Below are 26758 nucleotides of genomic sequence, written 5' to 3'. Positions count from 1 at the left end.
CTCTTGAAAGAGGGAAGGGAGACAGGGTCACTTCCATGTTTCCGGGTCCAGGGTAGGGAGCGGGCATCAGCCCTTCGCCAGGTAAAATATATTGTGAAAGGAAAGATAACCTGCACTGGAAGAGTTATTTCCAGGAAGTTCCTTGGTGTGTTACTTAATAAAGTCACAGTCAAGTTAAACCACATTTCTGGTTTCTTAGCTTGCTTCCTGTTGCCTCCAGAACAATGATGGTTTGAAATATTTCTAGGGGAGCAAGTTCTCAATCCCAGATTTTTCAGACTAGCTCCCAAAGCGCCCAATGCGTTTTTGATTATATAGGGATTTCAGATGAATCAATATCATCTTTTCATTTCCCTTCATGAACCAGTTGTCTTCTTAGTGCCAGAAGAATTTTCTGACAACCTTGGAACTATTAAAAGGTGATGAGCAATGTTCCTTCTAATCTTTTTCATCCATGTGCAGATTTTTTCCATCCATGTGTGAAATAACTTTTTATGTGCACTGAGGCATGTGTGAATGTGCACCACCAGTAGGAAAAAAAAAACCTAGCAGCGGGCACTCTGCTAATCATCTGGGGGGCATTCGAATCTCTCTTGAGAAGCCACACTAGTGTACAGTTACTGGGAACACTGTTCACTGGTGCCAACATTTTTCTGAGGTCCAATGTCAGTGAGAATTTTTTGCCCTTGACTTTAGTAGAAGCAAGATTGGACACTATAGGGTAAAATTATCCAAGGAAGCCCATGGTATTTAGCTAAAATCCCCCCCCCCCCCATTCCCATTCTAAAGTCTGGAATATGCCCATAAGCCTAACAGAAATGTAGTGAGCATGAGAGGAGGGACCTTAAGACAGGCATGGTTGCCCTAGCAACCGCATTCCAGGGGGCTGCACCAACTCAGATTATTGCTAATTTTGTAAATGCAATATGCTCTCATTGTTTTGCTTTAATCCTAGATAATGGGCCCATGAACCCATGGATCACACCAGTGCGCCACCATCTCCTTCATAGATGCATCATTCTTCAATTAAACACAAGTTGCCATTAGATTGTCCATTTGTTTATGTTGGCTTATTTAGCTTGTTAAGAAAAAACCATCTGTATTAGATATAAGGTGTTTTACTGACTGTGGGCGGAGATGCTATATAACCTTTCTTAGCTTATTGGCTTACGTGCTCATTTCGTCTTGCTACTAGAACCTATTCAATTGTCTCCCCCCTCCCGCCCCCCGCTCATCAGCTCCCTATTTAATCTATTGTAATGTTTTGCTTAGAAGTGTCCATCAGCCTAACCAGCTAAGTGACACTCCACCAACGTTGTGTGTAATAAACCTTCTTGTTTGCTTGCTCCACACCCAGAGGGTATGTCTACACTACCCCGCTAGTTCGAACTAGCGGGGTAATGTATGCATACCGAACGTGCAAATGAAGCCCGGAATTTGAATTTCCCGGGCTTTCTTTGCATAAGCCGGCCGGCTCCATTTTTAAATGCCGGCTTGTTCGAACACCGTGCCGCGCGGCTACACGCGGCACGGGCTAGATAGTTCGAACTAGCAAGCCATTCCGAACTATCTGTACACCTCGTTCCACGAGGCGTACAGATAGTTCGGAATGGCTTGCTAGTTTGAACTATCTAGCCCATGCCGCGTGTAGCCACGCGGCACGGGGTTCGAACAAGCCGGCATTTAAAAATGGCGCCGGCCGGCTTATGCAAATAAAGCCCGGGAAATTCAAATCCCGGGCTTCATTTGCACATTCGGTATGCATACATTACCCCGCTAGTTCGAACTAGCGGGGTAGTGTAGACATACCCAGAGTGTTTAAACTTTATTCCCGACAAATACTCTATTGCTCCAATCCTACGCTCACAGCATATCAAGAAAGCTGTTGCTTGGAGCTTTGGTGAAGTAAATTGGCCTCTGCATGGGCACATGTACCTCCACAGTTTAAACTTGCATGTCTACATTGCATTCTGTTGGCTAATGCAGCTTTGATATACACTAAAAATCCTTCTGTTGCCAATAGCTAACATACTTCTTCCTTAGGTCAAAATGTCAGAGCTCTTTACACACACACACAGAGCAGATGTGTGGTTCATGTCTTTCGTGGTGCTATTACACACACACACACACACACACACACACACACACAGAGCAGATGTGTGGTAAATGTCTTTTGTGGTGCTAGAAGCTACTCTCACTGGCTCTAGTGGGATTTGCTAGTACTCAGAACATCTGAAAATTAGGTTGGGACAGTATTGAGGGGAGAAGGAGAAAGAAAGAACAAAGACATAATTAGGTAGATGTTCACTGGAGGAGACAGAGGACATAGAATACTATAATAAATCCCAATAATAAATTTGCTGCTGACTTAATATTTAACTTTGTGATTGATAAGCCAGGGAAATCTGCACAGATATTTCTTCTTTTTAATAATTCAAAAAGAGCTAATGATAAATCAGCCAAGTTCATATTCATATTCCTCTAAGTTTTCTTTTTCCTTTGAGAGGCTTTGCTTATTGTGTTCATAACAGACAAAGACTATGTGAAAGTGAGTTTAACAGTTTAACATTTTATGTTGTTAGACTATTTGTGATTTTCAATTCACACAATAACTGCATTTGTTGTTGGGGAAAAAAGCATTTGTTTATGAAACCCAACATAGAATATCAGAATTGGGGATCAGAGCTGGCCAAAAGTAGAGATTTCCAGTTCCAAGAAATTTTGAATCTTGGTTTTGTTCTGATTTGGACTGAAACAAAAAAAATTAAATTTCCCATGAACTCGAAAAAAATGTCATTTCACGAACATGGGCACGTGGTTTCTCTGAAACAAATATGTTCCCTGGGATCCTAGGAGCTTCTGACTCGAATAGATAAGAATGTCTATTGTAGTCAGCAGCTGCTGGGGTTCTGAGGGTCTGCAGCTCTGGGAAGCCCTACTGTGCGCACTGCCTGATGCTCAGAGGCATCGACAGCCTCTGCGGGCCCCTAGGTCAGGTGCAGGGAGGGGGCTGGCTTGGCACTCCTGAAAGGGGCGGAGTCTCAGGGGGAAGGAGCCTGGAAGTCCACACTGCCCAGAGTGCAGTGCACCCTCCCCTCATCTTTCAGAGACTTCTAGAATCACAGGACTGCCTGCTTAAGAGTCAAATTATATAGGCGACCCTTTGGCCTAGAAACCTCAAAGTCCTGGGGTCTCCAAGGCCAAGGCAAGTTACTTCAAAGCCCCAGACTTCGATGCACATTCCAGGACTTCCAGTCTCCTGATTCCATGGCGGGGAGGTTAGAAGCTCTGAAAGACTCCATGGTTCTAAGCCTCCCAGGACATGCCTTTAGAAACTATAGGGCATCAGATAAAAAAAATTACTCAGTTATTCTGTCAGTTATTTTGCTTTTCACAGAAAGAAAGAAATTCTTTAAAAGACAGTTTTGACCCATGTCTTCCAACATGCTTATTAATAAGGAAAGTCAACCCTTTGTGAATCAGTCTTTTAGTCAGGTGTTGGTAAATAAAGTGTGATCAGGGAATTTAGAGGAGAAGCTGTTAATTTGGAACTCAATTTAGAGATGAAAGCAGAGCTATGCAGAGATATGTAAAAACCATGTTAAGTGTATGTAGGTGTGAACTGGAGATCCTGGTTCTGATTTGTTTTTCCATCAAGACAGAAATCAAAAGGCAGAAAGATTGATTTAGTTTTCACTTTTTAATTCACACCTCTGCCCAGATCTCCTGCTCCTTTCATCATGCTCTTTGTTCTCCTTCCTCCTGAAGAGACTGTAGTTCCTGAAAGATTGTCTTTTCCTATGTTTTGGTAGTTTTCTATGAGGTACCTCCTTAAATGTACAGCCAGCACAGTTACAGGAGAGCCACTTAGATGTTATTCTGCCTCAAACATCATCAATAAAATGTTCCTACCTTAGCCACACATTTCTACTAGAACCTTCATCTTTTGTGTTGTTTGTGCATGGGTGGAAGGAGGAGATAAATTTCCTTTGGCCAGTTTCCCACCTAGAATCTCTAAGACGGGACAGTCACAATCTGGCCTTGTTTGTACTATTGATTGCATGAAACTAAAGGAAATGTATGCTTACTTAATAAAATGCATGGGTATGTATCAGTTTCTTTAGTTACAGAGCGGCTCTTAAATTAGACTGTGGCCATTTACTGGTCTTGGGCACCAATGTAACTTTTACAGTATGTCTGCAGCAAAAGATTGCTGAAACATACTATCTTATTAATGAGCCAAATGTACTTGGCCCTATTCCTACAGAAAGTACTATGAGACCACTGTTGTATTATTGTAGATGGAATATACAGGCCAAAGCGTTAACATAACCCAATCTGTGCCCAACATTAAACAGTATAAAACAGGGCTACTCAACTTTGGAAGCCCCAGTAGCCACAATGATACTCACAGCACATGCTGAGGGCCGCAACTTAAGTGTGGTTGCATATACATGCAAATATAAATGCAAATATATGCAAATACCTTCTTTCACACTGACAATCATGAATACAAAGATTAAGGCAAGACTACATAACATGCAGGTCCCATTTAAGTCAGTTCTGCTGATATTAATAAATGCAATATTTACCCGATTTCCACCTTTATGACAGCACTTTTAATGAGCAATGACAGTCCAGGAATTTAACTGCTAAAACACGTATCAACAGAAGACCATTATATTGACTCACCATTGTGGAACTGTTCCTAGTGGATACCATGTTCAAAGGATCCCACCCACAGACCCGTGTTGAGCCCCACATAAACCCAAACTGTACCAAGGCCCACAAATAAATGGGCCACAGGCCGCATGTGGCTCGCAGGCTTTGTGTTGAGTAGCCCTGGTATAAAACAAGGGGTTTGGTATAAAGAGTCATGGTCACTGACCATCTGAAGAATATAAAACCATTATGCCTTTTCCGGACAGGAAAAAAAAATCATTCACTCCTTTGCACAAGCTGGTTTGATACAGGAACACAGTCATCACTGGAGATTTCTCACATGAAGAATTCTCGTTTCTTTTTTGTACAGATACATAGCCATTATCGATCCCCTGAAGCCCAGACTGTCTGCAACAGTAACTAAGGTGGTCATTGGGAGTATATGGCTTTTGGCTTTCCTCCTTGCATTTCCCCAGTGCCTATATTCCATAACCAGAGTGATGCCTGGAAGAACTCTTTGCTATGTAGCATGGCCAGGAGGTCTCAAACAACACTTTACGTAAGCTTTTCTTCTTTTAAATGCATGCATGGCTATATCTAAACTGCAGGTTTATTTCAATTTTATGGAGGAATTTACAAGAATAATTTATCTTCTAAGAAACCAAGCATTGATATTTTAAAGATGTAAAACAAGCTTTCTAATATATAATGATAATGTATTTGAATTATACTTAGAATGCATTTATTTATTTAATTCTACATCTGCATTGAAAATATGTTTCAAAGTACTTATACCATGATCACAGGTTGGTGTGCAGATATTTTCAGTCATATCCTTCTCTGGTGTAAATTGATATTGCTCTATTGAAGACAATGGAGCTACACCGATTTCTGCCAGTTAAAGACCTAGTCCTTAATTTGCATGAGTTTGGGATGGTACATTACTTATAAGAGACAAATTTATATGGAAGAAGTTTATCTTTCATTTCTGTGAAGATCAAAGTTAAAATTCAGTGTTTGCTCTTCAATAACATTTCACTAAAACTGTCACTAAGGTCTGACTTCTGTTATATAGTCATATAGTCTTTTTTCAGCTTAAAATGTGGGTGTTTTCTCCTTTTTGCTCCACTCATCTGAAGAAGAGGGTTGTACCCACAAAAGCTCATAATACTGTACAGGCAGTCCCCGGGTTACGTACAAGACAGGGACTGTAGGTTTGTTCTTAAGTTGAATTTGTATGTAAGTCGGAACTGGTACATATTGTAGGGGAAACTCTAGTCAAACATTTCTCCAGAGCTCAGTTTTATTCTCCCACATGTCACTTCCCTCAGTCCTTTATTCTCAAGCTGAGGTGTCTGCTGAGAAAAGCTGCTCCGTGTCTCCCTGGTATGCTGGGGGGGGCGCTAGCTTCATGTCTCCCTGGTCTGCTGGGGGGAAGCAGCTAGTGCGGGGTTGCCTCACCCCGTTTGTAAGTAGGGATCCGATGTAAGTCGGATCCATGTAACCCGGGGACTGCCTGTATATATTTTTTGTTAGTCTCTAAGGTGCTACAGGACTACCCTGTTTTTTGTTATAAATGTTTTTGAGGCATCCCCATGGGAAATAGTGAATGAGAAAGTCAGGTCTCAGTAGTTGAAGATGTGAGTTTTTCAAATATTTTGATTTTAAACATTATGTGTACTTTATTGTACAACACTGAAGTCTACTCAGAAATCTGGTCATAGTAACACTGTTTTACAGGGCTGTTACTCTGCTTATTTCAATGAGTTACTCTCATTTAATAACAGTATGAGTTCAAAGACCTATATGTTTCGATAATGACTTCAGACCTTAAACCATTTCTGTCTGCTTTAATGCAGTTTACTTAAGACTTCCATGACAAACAGTAAAAAATAATAATAATAAAACTGGGGTATATCAATAGGTGGTGTAAATAGGCACCCATTTACTCTATCTGAGATTCTGACCTCTTAGGTAGAAAAATTGTCTTTTGTTTACTTCTCACACTTTCAGAAAATTCTACCTGAATAGTTCCTTTTAAAGCATTTATCCGTTCAATACTTTTTTATTGCAGGTATCATGTCATTGTGATTGTATTAGTATATTGCTTTCCACTGCTTGTCATGGGTATCACTTATACCATAGTTGGAATTACCCTTTGGGGAGGAGAGATTCCAGGTGACACATCGGACAAATACCACGAGCAGCTCAAAGCTAAGAGAAAGGTACTGTTCCATTAAACCTATTTATATTGATTTTTTTCCCTGCTGAAATCACTAGCAATTAAGTTGTAAAATATTGGAAGTGTTTTATTCCAAACAGAATGGCATTTGAGACAGTAATAAAAGAACTCTCAATGAAAATTGCAATTGATTTTGACAGGGTTGTGTTTTTTTCAATTTGGTTGTTGTTCAAACAAATGATGTAAATGTTTGGATTTTCACTCTTCACTCCAATTCTAAGGGCCTCTGAGTAACACTTAGTCAGAAATACAACTGTGTCCTTGAGATGTGGAAACAGAAGGCCTACCTTATTACAGAACTGAAGTGACGCTTCTAGATCTTGGGTTCACCTTTCTCCGTTCTCTGAAAAGTAGCTCTTTATTGACTTGATCCAGACTTGGGAACTGGCAGTGCAGACCGTCCTCACTATATGTCCAAGATACATTACAAAAAAAATGAACTTATAGTGAAACAATGTAAAGAGGGAAATTTTTCCACATAATTAATGTAAATGGGGTGGGATGCATTCTGGAACAGTCTTTATGTTGCATTAAAGATGCAAGGCAGGGAATTTTACTCCATAAGAATCTATGGAATAAGGGGAGGTTTAGGAAATGCCACACTACTGATTTTAACAACAGGTAAACATGATTTTATGATATTTTACTGTAGTTTTTAATAATCTGACCCTGAGAAGGCAACGTTTTTGCTTGTTGGTGTTAATGGAGAATTAGTTGGAGGATGAGGATGAGAATAAGGAAACAGATGGAGAATCATCAACAGCCATCTCAGCATAACAAACATCCACCACCTTGATGACTGGTGACCCCACCTGATGCATTGGTGTCAATAACAAACAACATCACCACTTCTGGAGGCTCTTCAACAGCTGCTGCATGGGGGGGGGGGGGTTCTGCTTTTTAATGCCAGAAGGTCCTGGTTGAGGTGCTTCCATGAATGGTTTGGGATTCGTTTTCCATTTTTAGTAAAGAAAGTGTCCAGTGTTGTTTGCTTGGTGCGCTTAAGATGGCATCTAAAATCTATCTGTAACATGACAAGCCATCTACTGCTCTTGAAGATCAAAGAGATGGCTGTGTTCCTTAAGAATATCCATCATCTCCTCATACAGGTCAAAAACATATCAGAGGATAGGGATTATGAGGCCAGCATCTGCATCTGCATCGACACTATCTTCTTCATGGTGCTGTCTATCCAACTCCATTAGATCCTCATTACTGAGAGGCAAAGAATGAAATTTCAACAACTCCTTCACATCATCTTCTTCAATTTTCTGAAAGCCAGCCTCCTTTGATAGTTGGACTATTTCCTTATGTATGAAGGCTATTGGAAAGCCTAAGAAATGATGCACAGCATCAGGTTACGGGCTCCTTCAGACACTGTTAATTAACTGATTGGATACTTCTTTCCAGGTCCGTCTGCTATGTATATTGGACAAACATCTCAGACACTTCACCAAAGGATTAATGCCCACAAAACAGATATCAGACAAGATCACAAAGAAAAACCAGTTTCTTGCCATTTTAACCAGAAAGGACACTCTCTCAATGACTTAATCACCTGCATTCCGCTACAAAGACCTTTTACATCTGCACTTGAAAGAGAATCCTCTGAACTGTCATTCATGTTAAAATTCGACACTCTCCGGGAAGGAATGAACAAAGACCCCAACTACCTTACCCATTACAAAGATAGCTTCCCCAATTATCACCTCTAATACCATTAACTCACAGACATCTACCTTTTCCCACCTCTAATATCATTAACTCACAGACATTTACCTTCCTTCCCCCCCCCCCCGCATCCCCCTTCTGTTCTGAAATGTGATTTGTCCTTTTCATATGTGTTCATTTTTTTAATTGTATCCTTTGGTATATATGGTTGTGACTATTTTCTTCCACTATTTGATCTGAGGAAGTGGGTCTGGCCCACGAAAGCTCATCATCTAATAAACCATCTTGTTAGTCTTTAAAGTGCTACATTGTCCTGCATTTTGCTTCTTTCCAGGCAGCACTGATGACCATAACAGAATCCATTATGTTGAATTTTTTCTAGAATTCCTGGGCTGTGGGTGTTCCTTCTTCACCGGATTCTGAGATGAGTCTGCAGAACATCCTCTGCAAATAATAAGCTTTGAAGTTTGCCAAAAATTCCGATCCATCAGCTGCATGAATGAGGTTATCCTTGGTGGCATAAAAACAACCTTGATGTTAGAACAGAGGGATTTAAAATCCAGGTCGTGGGTGATAGCATTGTCCAGGATGAGGAAAATTTTGAACATAAGATTATTCTCCTCACAATACTTTTTCATTTCTGGAACCAAATAATTCACAAGCCATTCACGGAAAAGCTGCCTGGTCATCCAGGCCTTTCTGTGGAAATTCCAAATGACAGGAAGCTGAAATTACACATCGTTTTTCATAGCATGTGGATTTTCACTACAATACACTAGCTTCATGTCTCCACTGGCATTGCCCCCTAACAACAGACATAGGCAATCCTTCAAGGCCTTACATCAAAGAGCTGACTTCTCATTCACAGAAATGTAGGTCCTAGACCACATGTGTTTCCAATACAAACCCATTTCATCCGCACTAAAAACTTGCTGTGGGTCAGAGCCTCTTTCTTCTATGATGGTCTTCAGCATTTCGGGAAATGCTTCAGCTGCATTCTTGTCTGCACTTGCAGCCTCTCCCTGCACTCGCGTATTGTTGAAGTCGTATCTTTTATGGAACCTGTGAAACCATCCATGGCTGGCATTAAAAGGTCCAGGTTGACCAGTCTCTCCTTCTATTGCAATGCATTTATTCAAGTTCATGGCCTTCTCCTGAATGAAGGCTAGGCTGACAGGCGTATTCTGCAATCATGTAGATAACAAGCGGTCCATTTTCTCCATCCTGTCACTTCTTTGCTGTGTAACCTTCACAGAAGCATGCTTTGGCCATGTTTTGCTGTCTCCAAAATTTTCTTATGATTCTTAATAATCATGCCTACGGTCGTCAGAGGCAGACCAAGATGGTGAGCAATATCAGCAGAGAGTTCACCCTTCCTATTATTATCTAATACATCCAACTTCACATCCTGACCAACACTACTCGAATGCCTTTTACACCCACCAACTTTACTTTTAACTTCACTTGCACTTCCTTTAGGCATGATGAAGGATTGTACAACGTAACACAATACTATACTATCCCAAATGAAATGTACTGTAAAGGGTGACACAGCAGGCGCACTGTACCTATGCACAACATGACTGCACACAACGAAGACAGAGCGCATCAATGCTTGGTGTGGGTTGCTACAGTGCACAGTATTCCTCCATATCTGCTGCGTCTTGAATACTGTGTACAGATGTGGTCTCCTCACTTCAAAAAAGATATTTTGCCCTTGGAAAGGGTTCAGAAAAGGGCAACAAAAATGATTAGGGGTTTGGAACGGGTCCCATATGAAGAGAGGTTAAAGCGACTGGGACTTTTCAGTTTAGAAAAGAGGAGCCTGGGGGGGGATATGATAGAGGTATGTAAAATCATGAGTTGTGTGGAAAGGGAGGATAAAGAAAAGTTATTTATTAGTTCCCATAATAGAAGAACTAGAGGACACCAAATGAAATTAATGGGTAGCAGGTTTAATTCTTCACACAGCATATAGTCAACCTGTGGAACTCCTTGCCAGAGGAGGCTGTGAAGGCTAGGGCTATAACAGAGTTTAAAGAGAAGCTAGATCATTTCATGGAGGTTAGGTCCATAAAAGGCTATTAGCCAGGGGATAGAAATGGTGTCCCTGGCCTCTGTTTGTCAAGAGGCTGGAGAAGGATGGCAGGAGACAGATCATTTGATCATTGTCTTCGGTCCACCCTCTTTGGGTCACCTGGTGCTGGCCACTGTCGGCAGACAAGCTAGATGGACTTTTGGTCTGATCCAATACAGCCGTTCTTATGTTCTTATGTCTGTGCAGATCACGAGTTGGTCGCTTTCTTCTATTTGTGTTCAAGCAGTTGACTTTTGTTTGAGTGAATTTTCCTTTTTCTTTTTTTTGAGTGATGTAAGATCAGGGAATGGGAAGACTTATAACAAAGTCTAAATTCGTAAATTCTTCAACAATGTTAGTGCAGAACCGGCGTATTCCGAGGCAACTTATAGCAAGCGTGGCCTGTGCACAGACCACAACTGCTTTAGCTTTTTATGTAATGAATGCCATGCATTAAAGATTAGTACCTTTTATAGTGAGAATCAAACTAGTCCTTTCAATTGTTATTTCAATGTATTTCATTAGTTATAATTACAGGTTGCACCTCTATAAACCAGAACTCTCTGATCCAGCAACATCTGTGGTCTGGAAGGACCATGGATGTTCTAGGATCAGAGAGTCCTGGTGTTCTGCAGGGGTTGGGGGGCTCAGACCCCGGCATGATGGAAGGGTGGGCACACAGCCCAATGAGGTTGCGGGGACAGGAACTGGTACATGCCTCAGCTGGGCTGCTGGGGGACCCAGGAACCCGGGGGAGGAGGGCTAAGGCAGGGGTGGAGTCTTCAACAGGGGGCCAGAAACAAACTCCCCAAATCCGGTAAAATCCCTCATCCAAAACCCAACTGGTCCTGAGGGTGCCAGACCAGGGAAGTCCAACCTTTTTTTGTATAATATTTCATCTTATAGGTTGTTAGTGAACCATTTACTTTGGCAATTTACTCAGTAGTTGTGCAATCAGCCACATGGATTAGATTGTATTGTTTCTGCTTCTTAAGTGGAAGACAGAACATTTTAAGTATGATAGTAACAGAATAAATAGCCCCTTTGTTATTCAATTTCAGATAAACAATTATTTGTGCTAAAGTTCTTTAAGCTGTCTGAATGTGCAAATCTTGGGCCTAATCTCAAAATCCTAACTTTGTTTGGGGAGCAGATACTCAATTAGTCTGACTGAAGTCATCCCAAAATTATTCAAATATTTATGAATAATGAACAAAATCCCATAAACTGAGCAGAACATTTCGTTAAATACTTGTGAATCAGATATTCCAACTCTCCCACCAGCTCTCCATCACAATTAAAATTCGCATAAGAGGGCACCAATAAATTCTGCTTGCTAATAGCGTTGCAGTGTTATGCCTTAGACAGCTGTGACCCTGGAACGCAATGTTATGTTACTGTAAATAACTATCTGCTTTAATTAAATCCATCCATACTTGCTGGCCATCTACATATAAAATTCTGGCTTGCTACCACTCAACAACAACAGGGGGGAAAAATCTGCCAAAGTCCTGATGCAGAATGCATTAAACCACAGGATGGATTCTTTGGTCCTTCCATCGTTTCAAAAGCATAGAAAGGAACATAGAAGGAGTTTTTCCCAGACAGCAGAAGTGACCACACCCGTATGATAGAGCATGTAGGAAGGGAGAGGTCACAGCTACCAAGAGTGTTTCTGGGGCAGAATGCGTCATGTAGCTCTGACTCCCTCTCTACATGCATGTATTGGTAGTCCAGATGTGCCTTGGGGTGAGGGGAATGCAATGTTTTCTATGTATAGGTGGAAACCAGTTTCTCTCACCTATATCCTGGATTCTGAAGGACGTGTAGACTGAACCCATGTCCTTGATAGTTTATTATGCAATAATTTCCCAGCAGGGAAAACATTGGACAGGACTTTGAATAGCTTTATTCTGAAAAGCAAAGTGACAGCACCTCGTAAAAGAGTAATCATTAGGGCCCACTCAAGTAACCATCTTTTAACAGACTTTCTTACCAGTCATTGCCTCAACTCTGTTCTTGCTAGGGGAGGTGGACATGATAATTTTAAACTAAATGAAAACTGACATGCAATTATGAAGGAAATCTGGAAAAGGTACTTTTATTGTATATTTCCTCAGGAAGCTACATGCTTTAGATTCATTTCAGGCCAAATTAAAAGCATTTCCACAGTGCTCTATTTAGGTCTTTTACAGGGTCCTTAACTAGGAAATGAATCTCTCATTCACAATATTACCCATCCAAAAAAAAGTTGCTGTTTGCAAAATGAACATTATTATAGAACGCTAGCAGTGAAAACTCTTTACTGGGCAATTATCTGGCTTATTACTGACACCTCCTAATTAGGTCATAAAAAGGAGTGGTAAATGACACCCAGAGTTTGACAGTAAAGATACATGCAGTTTGTAAAAGGCAGTTTGGAAGGAAATATTGAATGCAAACTCCTGAGCTAGAGGAGCCAAGCCTTCCCACTTTCTTGAAGAAATTCAATACTTTGGATAATAGTGGCTACATTAAATTAAGAATGTCTGATGAAAGCATTAGGGCTGTGAAGAGAATAGCTGGCATTTACTTTGTGTTGCTAATAGTCTAACTTTAAATCCCTTCAATCCTTTAAAATAATGGCCATTTAGGACCTTAAATGTACCCAAGAGGAATGGTTACTTAATTAAGGGGTTTCTAATATGATGGTGACCCCCTGTTTTCAAAGGCCACTTCCTACTATCTCTCTGCCCAGTGTGGGCATGTACTGGAATTCATGCTTTGCCAAAGCATAATGAGAGGATGAATAGTGCATGCAACCTATAGTACTTGCATCAGCAGTGCTAGTCGTGGAGCCTTTAGATAGCTCTTCAATTACACTGTTGTCTCAAGTATGATTTGTGAGGCAACTGGCATTTGGACAGATGATCTGAGGAAGTGGGTCTGGCCCACGAAAGCTCATCATCTAATAAACCATCTTGTTAGTCTTTAAAGTGCTACATTGTCCTGCATTTTGCTTCAGCTACCCCAGACTAACACGGCTACATTTCTATCACTATTCTGAATGTGTAAGTGTCATTAAAAAAGGCAAATTGATAGACCAGGCTCCAAATTAAGTTCACGTGTTCTGCCAGCAAAACTCAGAAAAATAAATAAATAAATAATAAATAAATAAAACAAAAACAAAAAACCTGCAGCTTTGCTTTTTTTCAAATGAAGAGAAACTTAGCAAGTTAACTTGAACTCATGGAGGCCCTGCACGGATTACGTTTTATTACGAAGAACACTAGCAGAGTTCAACTTTATGCAGTGAAGTACAGGTAAAGGGTACAGATTATTGGAACTACTGATCACTGCAAATAAAATGCTAGGAGTTAATGAATAGCATGTGTAGGACTTCTAAAGAAGTTGTCAGAAGTTTCTTTGCAAAGTGGTTGAGACCTCAAAAACATACCAAATTATCAACAGCTTTGAAGACATTCCTATTTTGCCTGTCTATATGTAGCATTGCATCACACCCACATCCTTTTCAAAGTAGCTTCTAACCTACATGAAATTGAAGGATGTTCTCCTTGACAACTAGAGATGGGTAAAACAGTTCCTGGTATTTTGAAGAGCCCCAGTTTTGCAGAATTTCAAAAGTTCAGGACAATGTGGATGAAGTTTAGATAGTATCAGTTTCCCAGACAGAGGGTATGTCTACACTACAGAGTTAGTTCGAACTAACGAATGTTAGTTCGAACTAACTTTAATAGGCACTACACTAGCGCTCCACTAGTTCGAACTTAATTCGAACTAGCGGAGCGCTTAGTTCGAACTAGGAAAACCTTATTTTACGAGGATTAAGCCTAGTTCGAACTAACTAGTTCGAAGTAAGGGGTGTGTAGCCCCTTAATTCGAACTAGTGGAAGGCTAGCCTTCCCCAGGTTTCCATGGTGGCCACTCTGGCCAACACCAGGGAAACTCTATTGCCCCCCTCCCGGCCCCGGACCCCTTAAAGGGGCACGGGCTGGCTACAGTGCACCCAGACAGCAGACCCTGCACCTGGCACGGCTCAAGCCAGCCACCCGATGCCCCCCAGCCCTCCCACTCTTCCCGGGACCAGGCTGGCGGCTCCTGGGAGCTTGCCCGGGACCGCAAGAGGCGGGCACCCGCCTGGGCTAGTGCGGACATCGTGGACCTCGTCCACGATCTCCACACTAGGCACAGGAAAGTGGCCGGCTAGGGCAGGAGAGCTGCCAGCCTGGCCACCCAGGAGCAGGTGTGCATGAAAATCAAGGGGGTCCAGTGAGACCCCCGACCCTGAGCCCTGAGCTTACAATGGCCGTCCTGGGTCAGACCAAAGGTCCATCTAGCCCAGTAGCCTGTCTGCCGACAGCGGCCAACCCTAGGAACCCTGGAGGGGATGGACCGAAGACAGTGACCAAGCCATTTGTCTCGTGCCATCCCTCTCCAGCCTTCCACAAACCTTGGGCAGGGACACCACTCCTACCTCCTGGCTAATAGCACTCCATGGACCCAACCTCCATCACTTGATCTCATGTCCCTTTAAACTCTGTTCTAGTTCTAGCCTTCACAGCCTCCTGCAGCAAGGAGTTCCACAGGTTGACTCTTTGCTTTGTGAAGAACAACTTTCTGTTACTAGTTTGAAGCCTGCTACCCATTCCTTTCCTTTGGTGTCCTCTAGTCCTTCTTTATGGGAACTAATGAAGAACTTTTCTGTATGCACCCTCTCCACCCAACTCCTGCTTTTAGAGACCTCTATCCTGTCCCCCCTCCGTCTCCTCTTTTCTAAGCTGAAAAGTCCCAGTCTCTTTAGCCTCTCTTCATATGGGACCTGTTCCCAACCCCTGATCATTGTAGTTGCCCTCCACTCTCCCACCCTCTCTGTTCCCCTCTCCCACCTCTTTTTCCCAGTCTCCCCCAGTTTTGTTCAATAAAGACAGATTCCATTTTTGAACACAATTGTCCTTTATTTTGTACATCAAGAAAAGGGGCTAGGGAAGGGTAAGTGGAAGGAGGTGAGGGAGGAATGGGGTACGAGCCCCCGATAGGGAGGACTGGGCTGGCTCTGCGGGCTTCTGGGGGTGGAAGCTCTCCTGCAGCCCCCCAATTGTCCCCTCTCCCAAGATGGCAGCCTGCGGCAAGTGCAGCCGGTCTGATGGCCGAGTGCTGTGATGTGCCCAGTGTGGGCACTCCGGGCACTCCAAGCCAGGACTGGTTTGCAAGCAGGGCACCCCTGAGAACTGTCTGTCTGGGGTGGGGGTCGGGACCCTTTAAGCGCAGCCCTCGGCTATCCTGAGACAGCATCTCCACGCTCTAAGTCCTCATCTGATGCCCTGCCAGCACTGCTTCCGGCCATCCTTAAGCCCGGTTCAGGGTCCACTTAATGTGGACATGCTAGTTCGAATTAGCAAAACGCTAATTCGAACTAGTTTTTAGTTCTAGACGCGTTAGTTCGAATTAGCTTAGTGGGTGGTGATTTTGTGGAAAAACTTGCCAGTCTAGACACAGCCCTACTGTTTCTGTTTTTGGAATTTTTGACATACTATTTAAAACTAGATAGCAGGAATTCTTTGTACGTTTTTCTTCTGAAAGCTTTAGATGCTGCTGCCTTCAGTTAATAGCCATTCCATATGGCCATCCAAGATTGTCTCAGTATACCCAGGTGTGGGGAAGGGATTATTTTTTTCTTGGAAAAACAGAAAATAATGTATTTCCAGCATATTACAAGTGCTGTGCCTGTCACCTGCCCTGACCTGTGTTATTCCTTTTTTATCTGCTACTACCACCCCCCAGATGTTATTTGCATAACTGCCAGCCTCAAGAGTGGTATGTAGTATTGTTATAATCATATTGCTCTCAGAACAGTAGAGACAGAAGGGTGGATCACTGGATCATTTCATCTTTCTCCTGTTGGTGAGAAAGACAAGCATCAAAGCCATAATCCTGTGCATTTGCCACTATCTCTTTAAACAAAGTAAGATCCTGCTTGGGAATCAATGCTTCAAGTCAAATCAGTTGAGGAGCTTTGTCCTCCTATGCTGCATCTGAGACAGATATCCTTGACACCAGCCCTTTTTATTCTAGAAAAAAAAATGTTTTCACTAAATAAAAACTTGTTTATCTGTAAGTAACACCTAATTTTTACATGAAAAAATAATCTTCCCATCTATGGAAAGATAATAGATGTGCTATTAAAATGTGTCAGGGAAATGGTATTAATTATATTAACAGCTTTCTATAGGGAAAGAGTCAAGGGGTTAAAACTGCAATTAATGAGATGGTATTATTATCCCTATCAAGATTTCCCTGACAGTATCATATCTCACCATCTACATCAAATAAAGCAATAGCATTACATGTTTGATACAAAACATGCTGCAAAGTAAGGTCAGAGACTATATATTAAAACATGTTAATAGTGTTGGTAAAAACAAAAGGCATAGCTATAAGACAAAGAGGGTAGGCCCATTACTCAAAGAAGAGGGAATAATAACAACAGATAATGCAGATATGGCAGAGGTGCTTAATGATTTCTTTTTTTCAGTTTTCAATGAGAAGGCAGGTGGCCATTGGATGCCTAACATAGCGAAAGCCAGTGAAAATGGGCTAGGTTCAGAAGCTAAAATAGGGAAAGAACAAGTTAAAAATTATTCAGACAACTTAGATGTTTTCATGTCACCAGTAGGGATGTTAAATATCGATTAATTGAATAGTCAACTATCCTCATGAATTCTTATCGGTTACTTGACTATTTTATAGTCCCTGTGGGTGGAGCCAGCTGCCAGGCCAAGGAGGCCCCTGCCATGCCACACTGTTGTTTCTGTATCAGAAGCAGCCACAGTGTGGGGTGCCAGGCAGGAGCTAGTCCACAAGGGGAGCCAGTTTAAAAGCCAGCTTCCTGTCACCCCATGCTGCTGCCTTTGTATCAGAGGCAGCAGCGCGAGGTGGCAGCAGCCCCTGTCTGGGGGTGGGGAGGAGTCTGAGCTCCTAGACTTGGTGCAAGCTGGAACTAAGCCAGGCTGGCTGCCTGCCTGATTCCTAATACACATTAAATGCAGAGCCACAGCAGGGATAGGTCCTGGACCCATCGCAAGCCGAGACTGAGCCAGGCTGCTGGCCAGCCTGCTAAAAAAATTTCTGGCAAGAGGGGGGAGGGAAATGTGTGTAGTCTATAGCATTAACCAATAAGCTTTTGAGTATAGATTAATCAGTTAATTGACTACACTATTACATCCCTACTCACCAGGGCTTTATTAAATGTATCCCAGAATAGTAAAGGAGCTGACTGAGGAGATAAATGAGCCATTAGCTATTATCTTTGAAAAGGCATGGCATATCAGAGAGATTCTAAAAGACTGGAAGTCAAATATAGCACCCTTCTATAAAAAAGGGAAATAAGGACAACTCAGGAAACTACAGGCCAGTCAGCTTAACATCTATACCAGGAAAGTAAATGGAGCAAATAATTAAAGAATCCATTTTCACGCATCTAGAAGATATTAAGGCAACAAGTGACACAACAAATCCTGACAAGGCAACCTGATTGCTTTCTTTGACAGGGTAACAATCCTTGGGGATAAGGAGGAAAGTGGTAGATATGGTATACCTAGACTTCAGTAAAGCATTTAATGCAGTCTCACACAACCTTCTCATTGACAAACTATGGAAATATGACCTAGATAGAGCTACTATAAGGTGGGTACCTAACTGGTTGGATAACTATACCCAGAGGGTATGTCTACACTTGCACCCTCTTTCGAGAGAGGGATGCAAACGCAGCTGAGCGAAATTGCAAATGAAGCGCAGATTTGAATTTCCTGTGCTTCATTTGCATAAGTGCGGCCCACCACTATTTCAAAATAACAAATGCTGTGTAGACACGGTTATTTTGAAAGAAATCCCTTCTTTTGAAATAACCAGTAAACCTCATTTTTTGAGGAGTAAGGGTTATTTCAAAAGAAGGGGTTTCTTTCAAAATAACCGTGTCTACACAGCGTTTGTTTCGAAATAGTTGCAGTCCGTGATTCTGCAAATGAAGTGTGGACATACTCAGAGAGTAGTTATTAGTGATTCATGGTCATGCTGGAAGGACATAATGAATGGGTTCCTCGGGATCAGTTCTGAGTCTAGTACTGTGCAGTATCTTCAGGGCCATACTTAAGGGGTGCAGAACCTGTGCCTCACTTCTCTGTGGTGGGGGAAGTAGAGAGCAATGGGGCCAGGATGCTCTGCTTCCTGCTACCTCTGAGAAGCCATTCACAGCTGGTCAGGAGAGGGTGGTGGGGTGGAGTGGAGCAGGGTGCTGGGCTGCTCCAGTTCCCACTGACCTTGTGGTGAGTGAGGGGGCGACCTGTGCTGAGGCCACACCAGGCTCCATAATTCCCCCGGTCACTCTCATCCATAGGAAGATTGGGGCAGCCACTACAAGGGCCCCAAAAGCACAAGGCCTAGGGCAGCCTCCCGGATTTGTCCTATGGACAGGATGGTTCTGAGTATCTTCAATGGTTTAGATGATAGCCTGGAGAGTACACTTATAAAGTTTGCAGATGGTACCAAGGCGGGAGAGATCACAAGTGCTTTGGAGGATAGGGTTACAATTTCAAAATGATCTGGAGAAACTGGAGAAATGGTCTTTAGTAAATAGGATAAAATTCAATAAGGAAAAATGCAAAGTACCCCTCTTAGAATGGAGCTATAAGTTGCACACATACAAAAATGGGAAATGGCAGTCTACTGAGGAGTACTGCAGAAAGGAACGTGGGGATCATAGTGGACCACACACTAAATGCTAACCATGAATCAACAGTGTAACAATGTTGCAAAAAAAGCAAGCATCATCCTGTGGTGAATTAGCAAGAGTGATGTAAACAAGACACAAGGAGTAATACTTCTGCCCTGCTCTGCACTAATTAGGCCTCAACTGGAGTACTCTGTTCAGTTGTGGGTGCCACATTTCAGTAAAGACGTGAAGAAATTGGAAAAGGTCCAGAGAATATCAACAAAAATGATTGACGATCCGGAAAGTACAACCTATGAGGGAAGATTGAAAGAATTGCCTTTGTTTACTCTGGAAAAGAGAAGACTGAGAGGGGATATGATAACAGCTTTCAAGTACCTAAAAGACTGTTACAAGGAAGAGGGAGACAAATTCTCTTTAAGATCTCATGATAGCACAAGAAGCAATGGGCTTAAATGGCAGCAAAAGTGGTTTAGGTTGGACTTCAGGGAAAACCTCCTAACTGTCAGGGTGGTTAACCACCAGAATAAATTGCCTACAGAGGTTGTGGAATCTACGTTACTGGAGATGTTTAAAAGGAGTTTCACAAACACCTGTCAGGGATGGTTCAGATGGTGGTTGTTCTTGCTAAGAGTGCATAGGACTGGACTTGGTGACCTCTCAAGGTTCCTTCCAGTTCCATACTCAATGACAAGAAACCACAAAAAGCTACATAGCATAGAAGTGGACAAAAGAATTTGTTCAGATATGTAGACAGAGACATATCTTAAAATAGGAAGCTATTATGGCAGTTCATGCAGCCAACTATTACATCCATCATGATTAATTATGGGATTCATTATACCATTAAACTTCAATGCTTGGGTTGCTAAATGCAAACAAGCAGAACTGGTGGCTTGGATAATTAAACTAGATGAATAAACTTTGGACTTAATAAAAATTAATTTTGGACTTATGGTATGTGAAATTAGTATCAAGGATGGATGACCACAAAAGCTATGGAGTAAGTCAACAATTTCAGTCATTTGACCTGTCCTTTTACAGCATTTTCTACACTAGAGAGGCATAGATAATTAAATTGGTGGGATAGCATCATTGTAGGTGACAATGATGTAGCATATTCACAGTAGTCAAGCTATTTCAAGTGCAGATTGGTCGCAGTTTTGCCTGTGTCTCTAGGTCACTGCAGTAGCACGGTTAAAAAGGATATTCCTTCTATAAGCAATTTAGTAAGTAAGCTCTTTTTATCCAAGGATGAATTTCAGCTTTTTTTTATTAAAGCAATGGTAGAATCCATGAACCAAAATAATGTATCCCTCACTAGTTACCATACATTATCTATGAAAGAGGCTAGCCAAACTACTGTACATATATTAAAAAAAACCCCACAAAGTTGATTTCTTACTGACTCAACACTCAATCTGTTGCATTCATCTGTCCATAGATTACTCGTGACACTAAAAATTCTTTCCACACCGGCATTTGACACAGGAATTGAAACAGAATATTGAACCAGTTTTAACAAATTTGGAGCAGCGGGTTCTTTGCTGAAAAAATATTCCCTACCTTAAAAGAGCGCTGCAATATACAAGAAAGATGAAATCTAGACAAAGGACAATACTTTTGCGAATCTTATGTTTATAGAAGGAAAATATTCAGCACTACAATGCAGTTGCTTACTCCCTGGCAGGTAGACACGCTCACGCTACCAGCCAGGCAGTACGCAACTACGTACTGATGCTTGTATCCAAGCAGCGAATCGGCATAGTAGAGTATAGCACAGGCCTAGAGAGTGAGGGAGAATACTCATGCACAAGTCATGTCATAACATCATATATATCCGTGGTCACCAACCAGTAGATCGCGAGCTACAGGTAGCTCCCAGGGGCTCTAAGAGTAGCTCTTGAGCCCTCTCTGAACTGCACGCCTGTGCAGTACATTTACATTAGATTTCCTCATTGGAAGAGCAGCTACTCACCAAGCAACAACACAGGTGAGTAGCTGCAAGGAATGGTGGGAGCTGGGAGTTCGGGAGGGGTGAAACACCCCAGCCAGATGACTGTGGCTTTCAGCTGAAAGAGGCTGCCCAGCAATCCAGCTGATCAGCAGCTACTCCTCTGCGCCTGCCCACGTGGAGTTTGAGCTGAGCGCCATGGCCAGCTGGCCGGGCAGCCACTTCTCTTCCCTCCAGCCCAGCTGCCCTGCGCTCAGCCCAGGGAGGCTGAGTCTAGCTCCAGCTGTGCTGGAGCAAGCTTCCCGGGCTGAGTGCAGGGCAGCCAGGTGGGAGCGAAGAGAAGCGGCTGCCTGGCCAGCTGGCCATGGCACTCAGCCAGGGTGCACCAAGCTCCACGTGGGCAGGCGCAGAGGGGAAGCCGCCCGATTAGCTGGAGCATGATTCAGCCTCCTCCCGGCTGAAAGCCACAGCCAGCAGGCCAGGCAGCTTCTCCTCTGCGCCAGCCCACTTGGAGCATGGTGCACCCTGGCTGAGTGCTATGCCCAGCTGGCCGGGAAGCCACATCTCTTCGCTCCCGCCTAGCTGCCCTGCACTCAGCCCAGGAAGCTTGCTCCAGCACAGCTGGAGCTACGCGCAGCTGAACCGTGCTCCAGCAGATTGGGCGGCTTCCCCTCTGCGCCTGCTCACGTGGAGCTTGGTGCACCCTGGCTGAGCACCATAGGCAGCCCGGGCAGCCGCTTCTCTTCACTCCAACCTGGCTGCCCTACGATCAGTCCGGAGGGAGCGCGGGTCGGAGGTATCCTTCCGTGGCTGGTGTAGGAATCTTCCTGCCCCCAACGTTGTTCCCTCTTCTCTGCCCCAAACTTGTCCCCCACCCTCATGGCCCCCTGTTCCCTCTCCCTTGCCCCCCTACCCCACTGCAGAAACCTGCCCCCCCCCTGCAGAAACTTGTCCCCCGGCTCCCTGCCCCCCCTGCAGAAACCAGTTCCTTCTGGCACCCTGTCTCCTACTACAGAAACCTGTCCCCCTGCTCCCCTCTGCAGAAACCTGTCCCCCCCCCCCCCCAGAACCCTGTCCCCTGCTACAGAAACCTGTCCTGACACCCTGCCCCCACTGGCACCCTGTTCCCTGCTCCAGAACCCACTAGCACTCCTCCCCAGTACTGTGTCCCCTGCTCCCAAATGACTTTTCGATGTGTCAGTGACCCCTGACTCAAGGCAGGTTCCCCGCCATTCTCATAAATAAAGACAATGAAGAAACTTTTTTGTGTTTAACATAGTATTTTATTTAAAAATGAATCCTTGCCAACAAACCTCCAATTGGAGCCAAGCCCCCATCTGGCCACAACCATTCCTGCATTCCCCCTTCCCCAGACCCTAGATCTGAGCCTATCAAACACTGGAACCTCCTGCCCTCAGCCCCTCAGATATCCCAACCCAAATTCCTGCACCCTCACATCCGCAAGCCTGTGGCTTGCTTAGTATCCCAACACTGCCCAGCCTGGAGCCCCCTCCCCAAGCCAGTGACCCCTTCTCCACCTCCTCCTGCATCCAGATTTCCTCCCAGAGCCTGCTCCTCTCACCCCTTCCCACACCCAAATCCCTCATTCCCACCCCAGAGACTACACATCCTGTCTCAATACAGCAAGTGTACAGCTAAGACTGGAGTTTTTCAGGGTTCTGGAGATATCCCAGAAAAACTCTTCTAAATCCAGGATTGCGTTTGTTCTTCCACTTTTTTAGTGGAAGAACAAACAGACTCTTTTGGTCACCCCTATATTCCTCTTTCCACAAGGAATAAGGTGGCTTCCAAAAGAAGGGGTTTTTTTTCCTGACATTTGGTCCAGTCTAGACAGGCCAAATGTTGGAAAAACCTCTACCTACAGAAGAATATTTTTTTAAAAACAGCAGTATAAGGATTGGGGATAGCAGGTGATGGAGAGGAGGATAATAGAGAGGGCAGGGCTTCAAGGAAGGTGCAGGGCGGTAGATCTTGGCTTGGTCTATCATTTAAAAAGTGATCTTGGGTGTAAAAAGGTTGGAGACCACTGATATATATAGTAGCCCAGAGTCTGAGAGTCTGTAACGCCGAAATGCTGGCTGTTCCCTCTGGGCGGCGTTGTTGCCTGAAATGCTGGCTGTTCCCTTTGGGCGGCGCTGTTGCCTGAAATGCTGGCTGTTCCCTCTGGGTGGCGCTGTTGCCTGAAATTCTGGCTGTTCCCTCTGGGCAGCACTGGCTGTACCCTCTGGGTGGCGCTGTTGCCTGAGTCAAGTTCTTCACCTCCCACCTTGGTGCTCGGCTGACTTCTGCGCCGCTCAGCCGGGCCGCCGCGGGGGACCAAGCTGCATGGGGAGCACGGGGCCCAAATGGCCACTTGCGATGCTTGCTCCCCCACGGTGGCCAGGCTGAGCGATTCAGAAGTCAGCCAAGCGCCATGACAGGAGGGGAAGGGGGCAGGGTGGTGACGTACACGGCCGGGGGTAGGGCCTAGCCATGTATGTTACTGCCCCGCCCCCCTTCACATCTCCCTTCGCCTCCTGCCCTGGTGCTCGGCTGACTTCTGAGCTGCCCAGCCGGGCCACCACGGGGGAGCCCAAACAGCCGCTTGCTTTGCTTGCTCCCCTGCAAAAGCCTGGCTGAGCGGTGCAGAAGTCAACCAAGCGCCACAGCGGGAGGCAAAGGGGGACAGGACGGTGACGTACACGGCCAGGGGTGGGGCCTGGACGAGCATGCATCCCTGACGGAGACAGAGGAGAGCAGAGAGAGAGTGAGAGGCAGGAGGGGGAGAAGAGAAAGAGAGAGATAGGCAGAAGGCAGAGGAGAGCTAAGAGAGAGAGGGGGAGGCAGTAGGAGGAGGAGAGAGAGAGAGAGACACGGAGCAAGAGACTGGAGGCTCAGGAGAGAAGACTGACATGGAGGAGAGACCTGAAAATCCCGTCTTATGATGGGCTAATTGACTAGTGATAATAATAAAACTTAATTAGAAAATACCGGACACTTATATGTCCAGTATTTTCTCAATTTATTTCCTGGACAGAAAGCTCAAATACCAGACTGTCCGGTTCAAAACCGGATACCTGGCAACCCTATTCATTAGTGACTTGGGTAATGGAGAGGAAAGTATGTTTATAAAATCTGCAGGTAACACCCAGCTGGGAGGACTTGCAAGCACTTTGGAGAACAGGATTAAAATTCAGAATAGTTTGATGACTTCCTGAGGTCCCTTCCAGCTCTAAGTTTCTGTGATTCATCTATCCAGGTCAGTTATGCTCACTCCCCCAGATAACAGAGTCCAACAGCTTCACACCCAGTCTTTAATCCAATTCCCTCCTTACTAGTCCTTTTGCCCCTGTTGTCTCTACACTACCTCTCTCAGTAGGCTTGTAGGAGAACCCAAGCCCTCTCTTTCCACTGGGTTCCAGCCCAGGGAACCTATAGTAAACAGCCACTGTCTGTTTATTCAGACTTATCCTGCTTCTTCATTTGACTTTTTTCTACCTTCACCTATCTATAGGCCTTTCACACAGGGCCATCACAGGCCCACTGTATACTTGTATTCTTCTCAGGCACCACAACCTCTCAGGGTTTACCCTACTTTCAAGGCAGGGGCTCCCTGGGGCTTCTCTGTCTCCTGGCCTCTTGCCAGACATCGCTACTCAGGAGAGGATCCCAAGACTATCTCTTCCTCTGGGCTTACTTTTTAACCCCGCAGGACTTTACTTCCAAGAGAGGTATTTCAGAGATCCTTTCTTACTTCCTACACGTGCTCTCTCTCTCTCTCCACAGCTATCTTCATCCCCTTCCCCCTCTACTCTGTGCTCCTGTCCTTTGTAACAACCAGCTGGGACTCATATTTGATTGGTGATAGCCCACACTTCAGGTGCAACAAGGTGGCCTAATTGAGTGATCCAGCTCCAATGAACTATTTCCAGTGCCAGGGAACTTTGTGTTTATTTTATGTTCATCACAAGGTTTTTGTTCTTGTTGTTGTTGGCTGAGGGCCAAAATACCACGAGTACGCTTTCTAGATGGTAACGCTATTTTTAAAAATTATGTCATTTTTGCCCAACAATTGGCACCCATAGGCATTAAAAATACGTGAGAATGGAAAACACAAATACAATATAAAGACATAAAAAAACAACAAATAGTCTAATAGCACCTAAAAGACTAACAAACAAGACACAGATTTTCTTGGATACCATTAAATTGAACTTCCATTGAAGTTCCATGAACAATCTTACTACCCAGAATGATAACATGGTCCCAAGCCTGCAATGACAGGAGGCAGTAACGTTCCTACTCTGAGAAAATCCTTAAATCCTTTTCATCATACTGTATATAAAGTTTAAAAGCAGCTCACTGTTATGCATCATGGTTTGGGTTTTATTGTTTCTCTTCCTGCATTCAGTAATTGCCCTGGGGAAAAACTGGAACATGAGAGAATGGGAAATGATTGCTTCAGAATTTGTTAAAAGAAACCAAAATTAATTACCCACACCAAAATATTTTATGATGATTGTTTGATTTTGCAAAGAATGTGATTTATCCTTTCTCGTTTTCATAGGCTTTCACACAGCATTTGCCTTCTCCTAATATATCTGTCCATCATGCCTTATAGACCTTTTTGTCAGTTAATTTTAAAATTTATTTATAACTATTGCCTTCCTGTAGCAGAAGTAAATGAAGTCAGACTTGCTGATTCTTTCGATATCATTATGAATTTTCTGCTCCTAAAATATATCACTTGACACATCTGGAAACTGGAGCCTTCTGTTTATCCACAGAACAGGCTCAGCGTGGCAAGGAGTACACGCTTCCCCACACATCCCTCCAGGTTATCCTAAACAGAAAGGACCACTAGGAGTAAGAGAGGACCTATATGTTCCTATGGCGCAGAAACTTTGACAAGCTCTATAGGATGTGACTGTCACTATGTTCTTGTAGCCATATTGGTCCCAGGATATTAGAGAGACTAGTCAGAAAACAAACGAAAGTGTGTGATGGGGTGCAGTCACTGATGTTCCCTTGGGATTGTTCCCTAGTGTGCTGATCATGCCACTGATGCTCACTTCTTTGTTCTCTGGGGCTCCCCATTACCCTCCGGCTGGTCCAGAGTCTTTGGGTCTTCCCCAGACAAGGCATAGAGTTGGGGTTACCACCTAGCAGAGCAACATAGACATGCAGAACTTCAGTTCTGGGCAGATGCAGTTCTAGGGCTTAGCACCCAGGAAATTGACCCCCAAATGGGCCCCAGGCCTCCAAATAAATCCATCTTTCTCTCTGTAAAAGTTTGTCACATAAGCTTCCTTTATCAATCAAAGAGAGACATGCATAGTAGATGCTCCCCTCAAGTAACAATTATTTATACTGGGCCAGATAGTAAGCAAAAGTGTCCTTATTAAGTACAAACCTTAGTCTTTAAGT

The 26758-nt window shown here is 43.8% G+C and overlaps 1 protein-coding gene across 2 annotated transcripts in view; it reads left to right on the top strand.

Annotated features, from left to right (window-relative positions):
• Positions 1 to 26758, top strand: part of TACR3 (tachykinin receptor 3) — a 69621-nt gene that overhangs the window by 26352 nt on the left and 16511 nt on the right. The window contains exons 2-3 of one of the 2 annotated variants that reach the window (XM_006133164.3): positions 5033 to 5221; positions 6737 to 6887. In XM_006133164.3, the coding sequence (XP_006133226.1) occupies positions 5033 to 5221; positions 6737 to 6887 (340 nt within the window). Of the gene's footprint in view, positions 1 to 5032; positions 5222 to 6693; positions 6888 to 26758 lie in introns of both variants that reach the window. The other variant, XM_075929681.1, reaches the window with a different exon arrangement.

Source organism: Pelodiscus sinensis, chromosome 5 (genome assembly GCF_049634645.1).
Source record: "Pelodiscus sinensis isolate JC-2024 chromosome 5, ASM4963464v1, whole genome shotgun sequence".
Lineage (NCBI taxonomy): Eukaryota > Metazoa > Chordata > Testudines > Trionychidae > Pelodiscus > Pelodiscus sinensis.
Note: the sequence above shows the minus strand (reverse complement) of the source record. Positions and strands in the feature narration are given on the sequence as shown.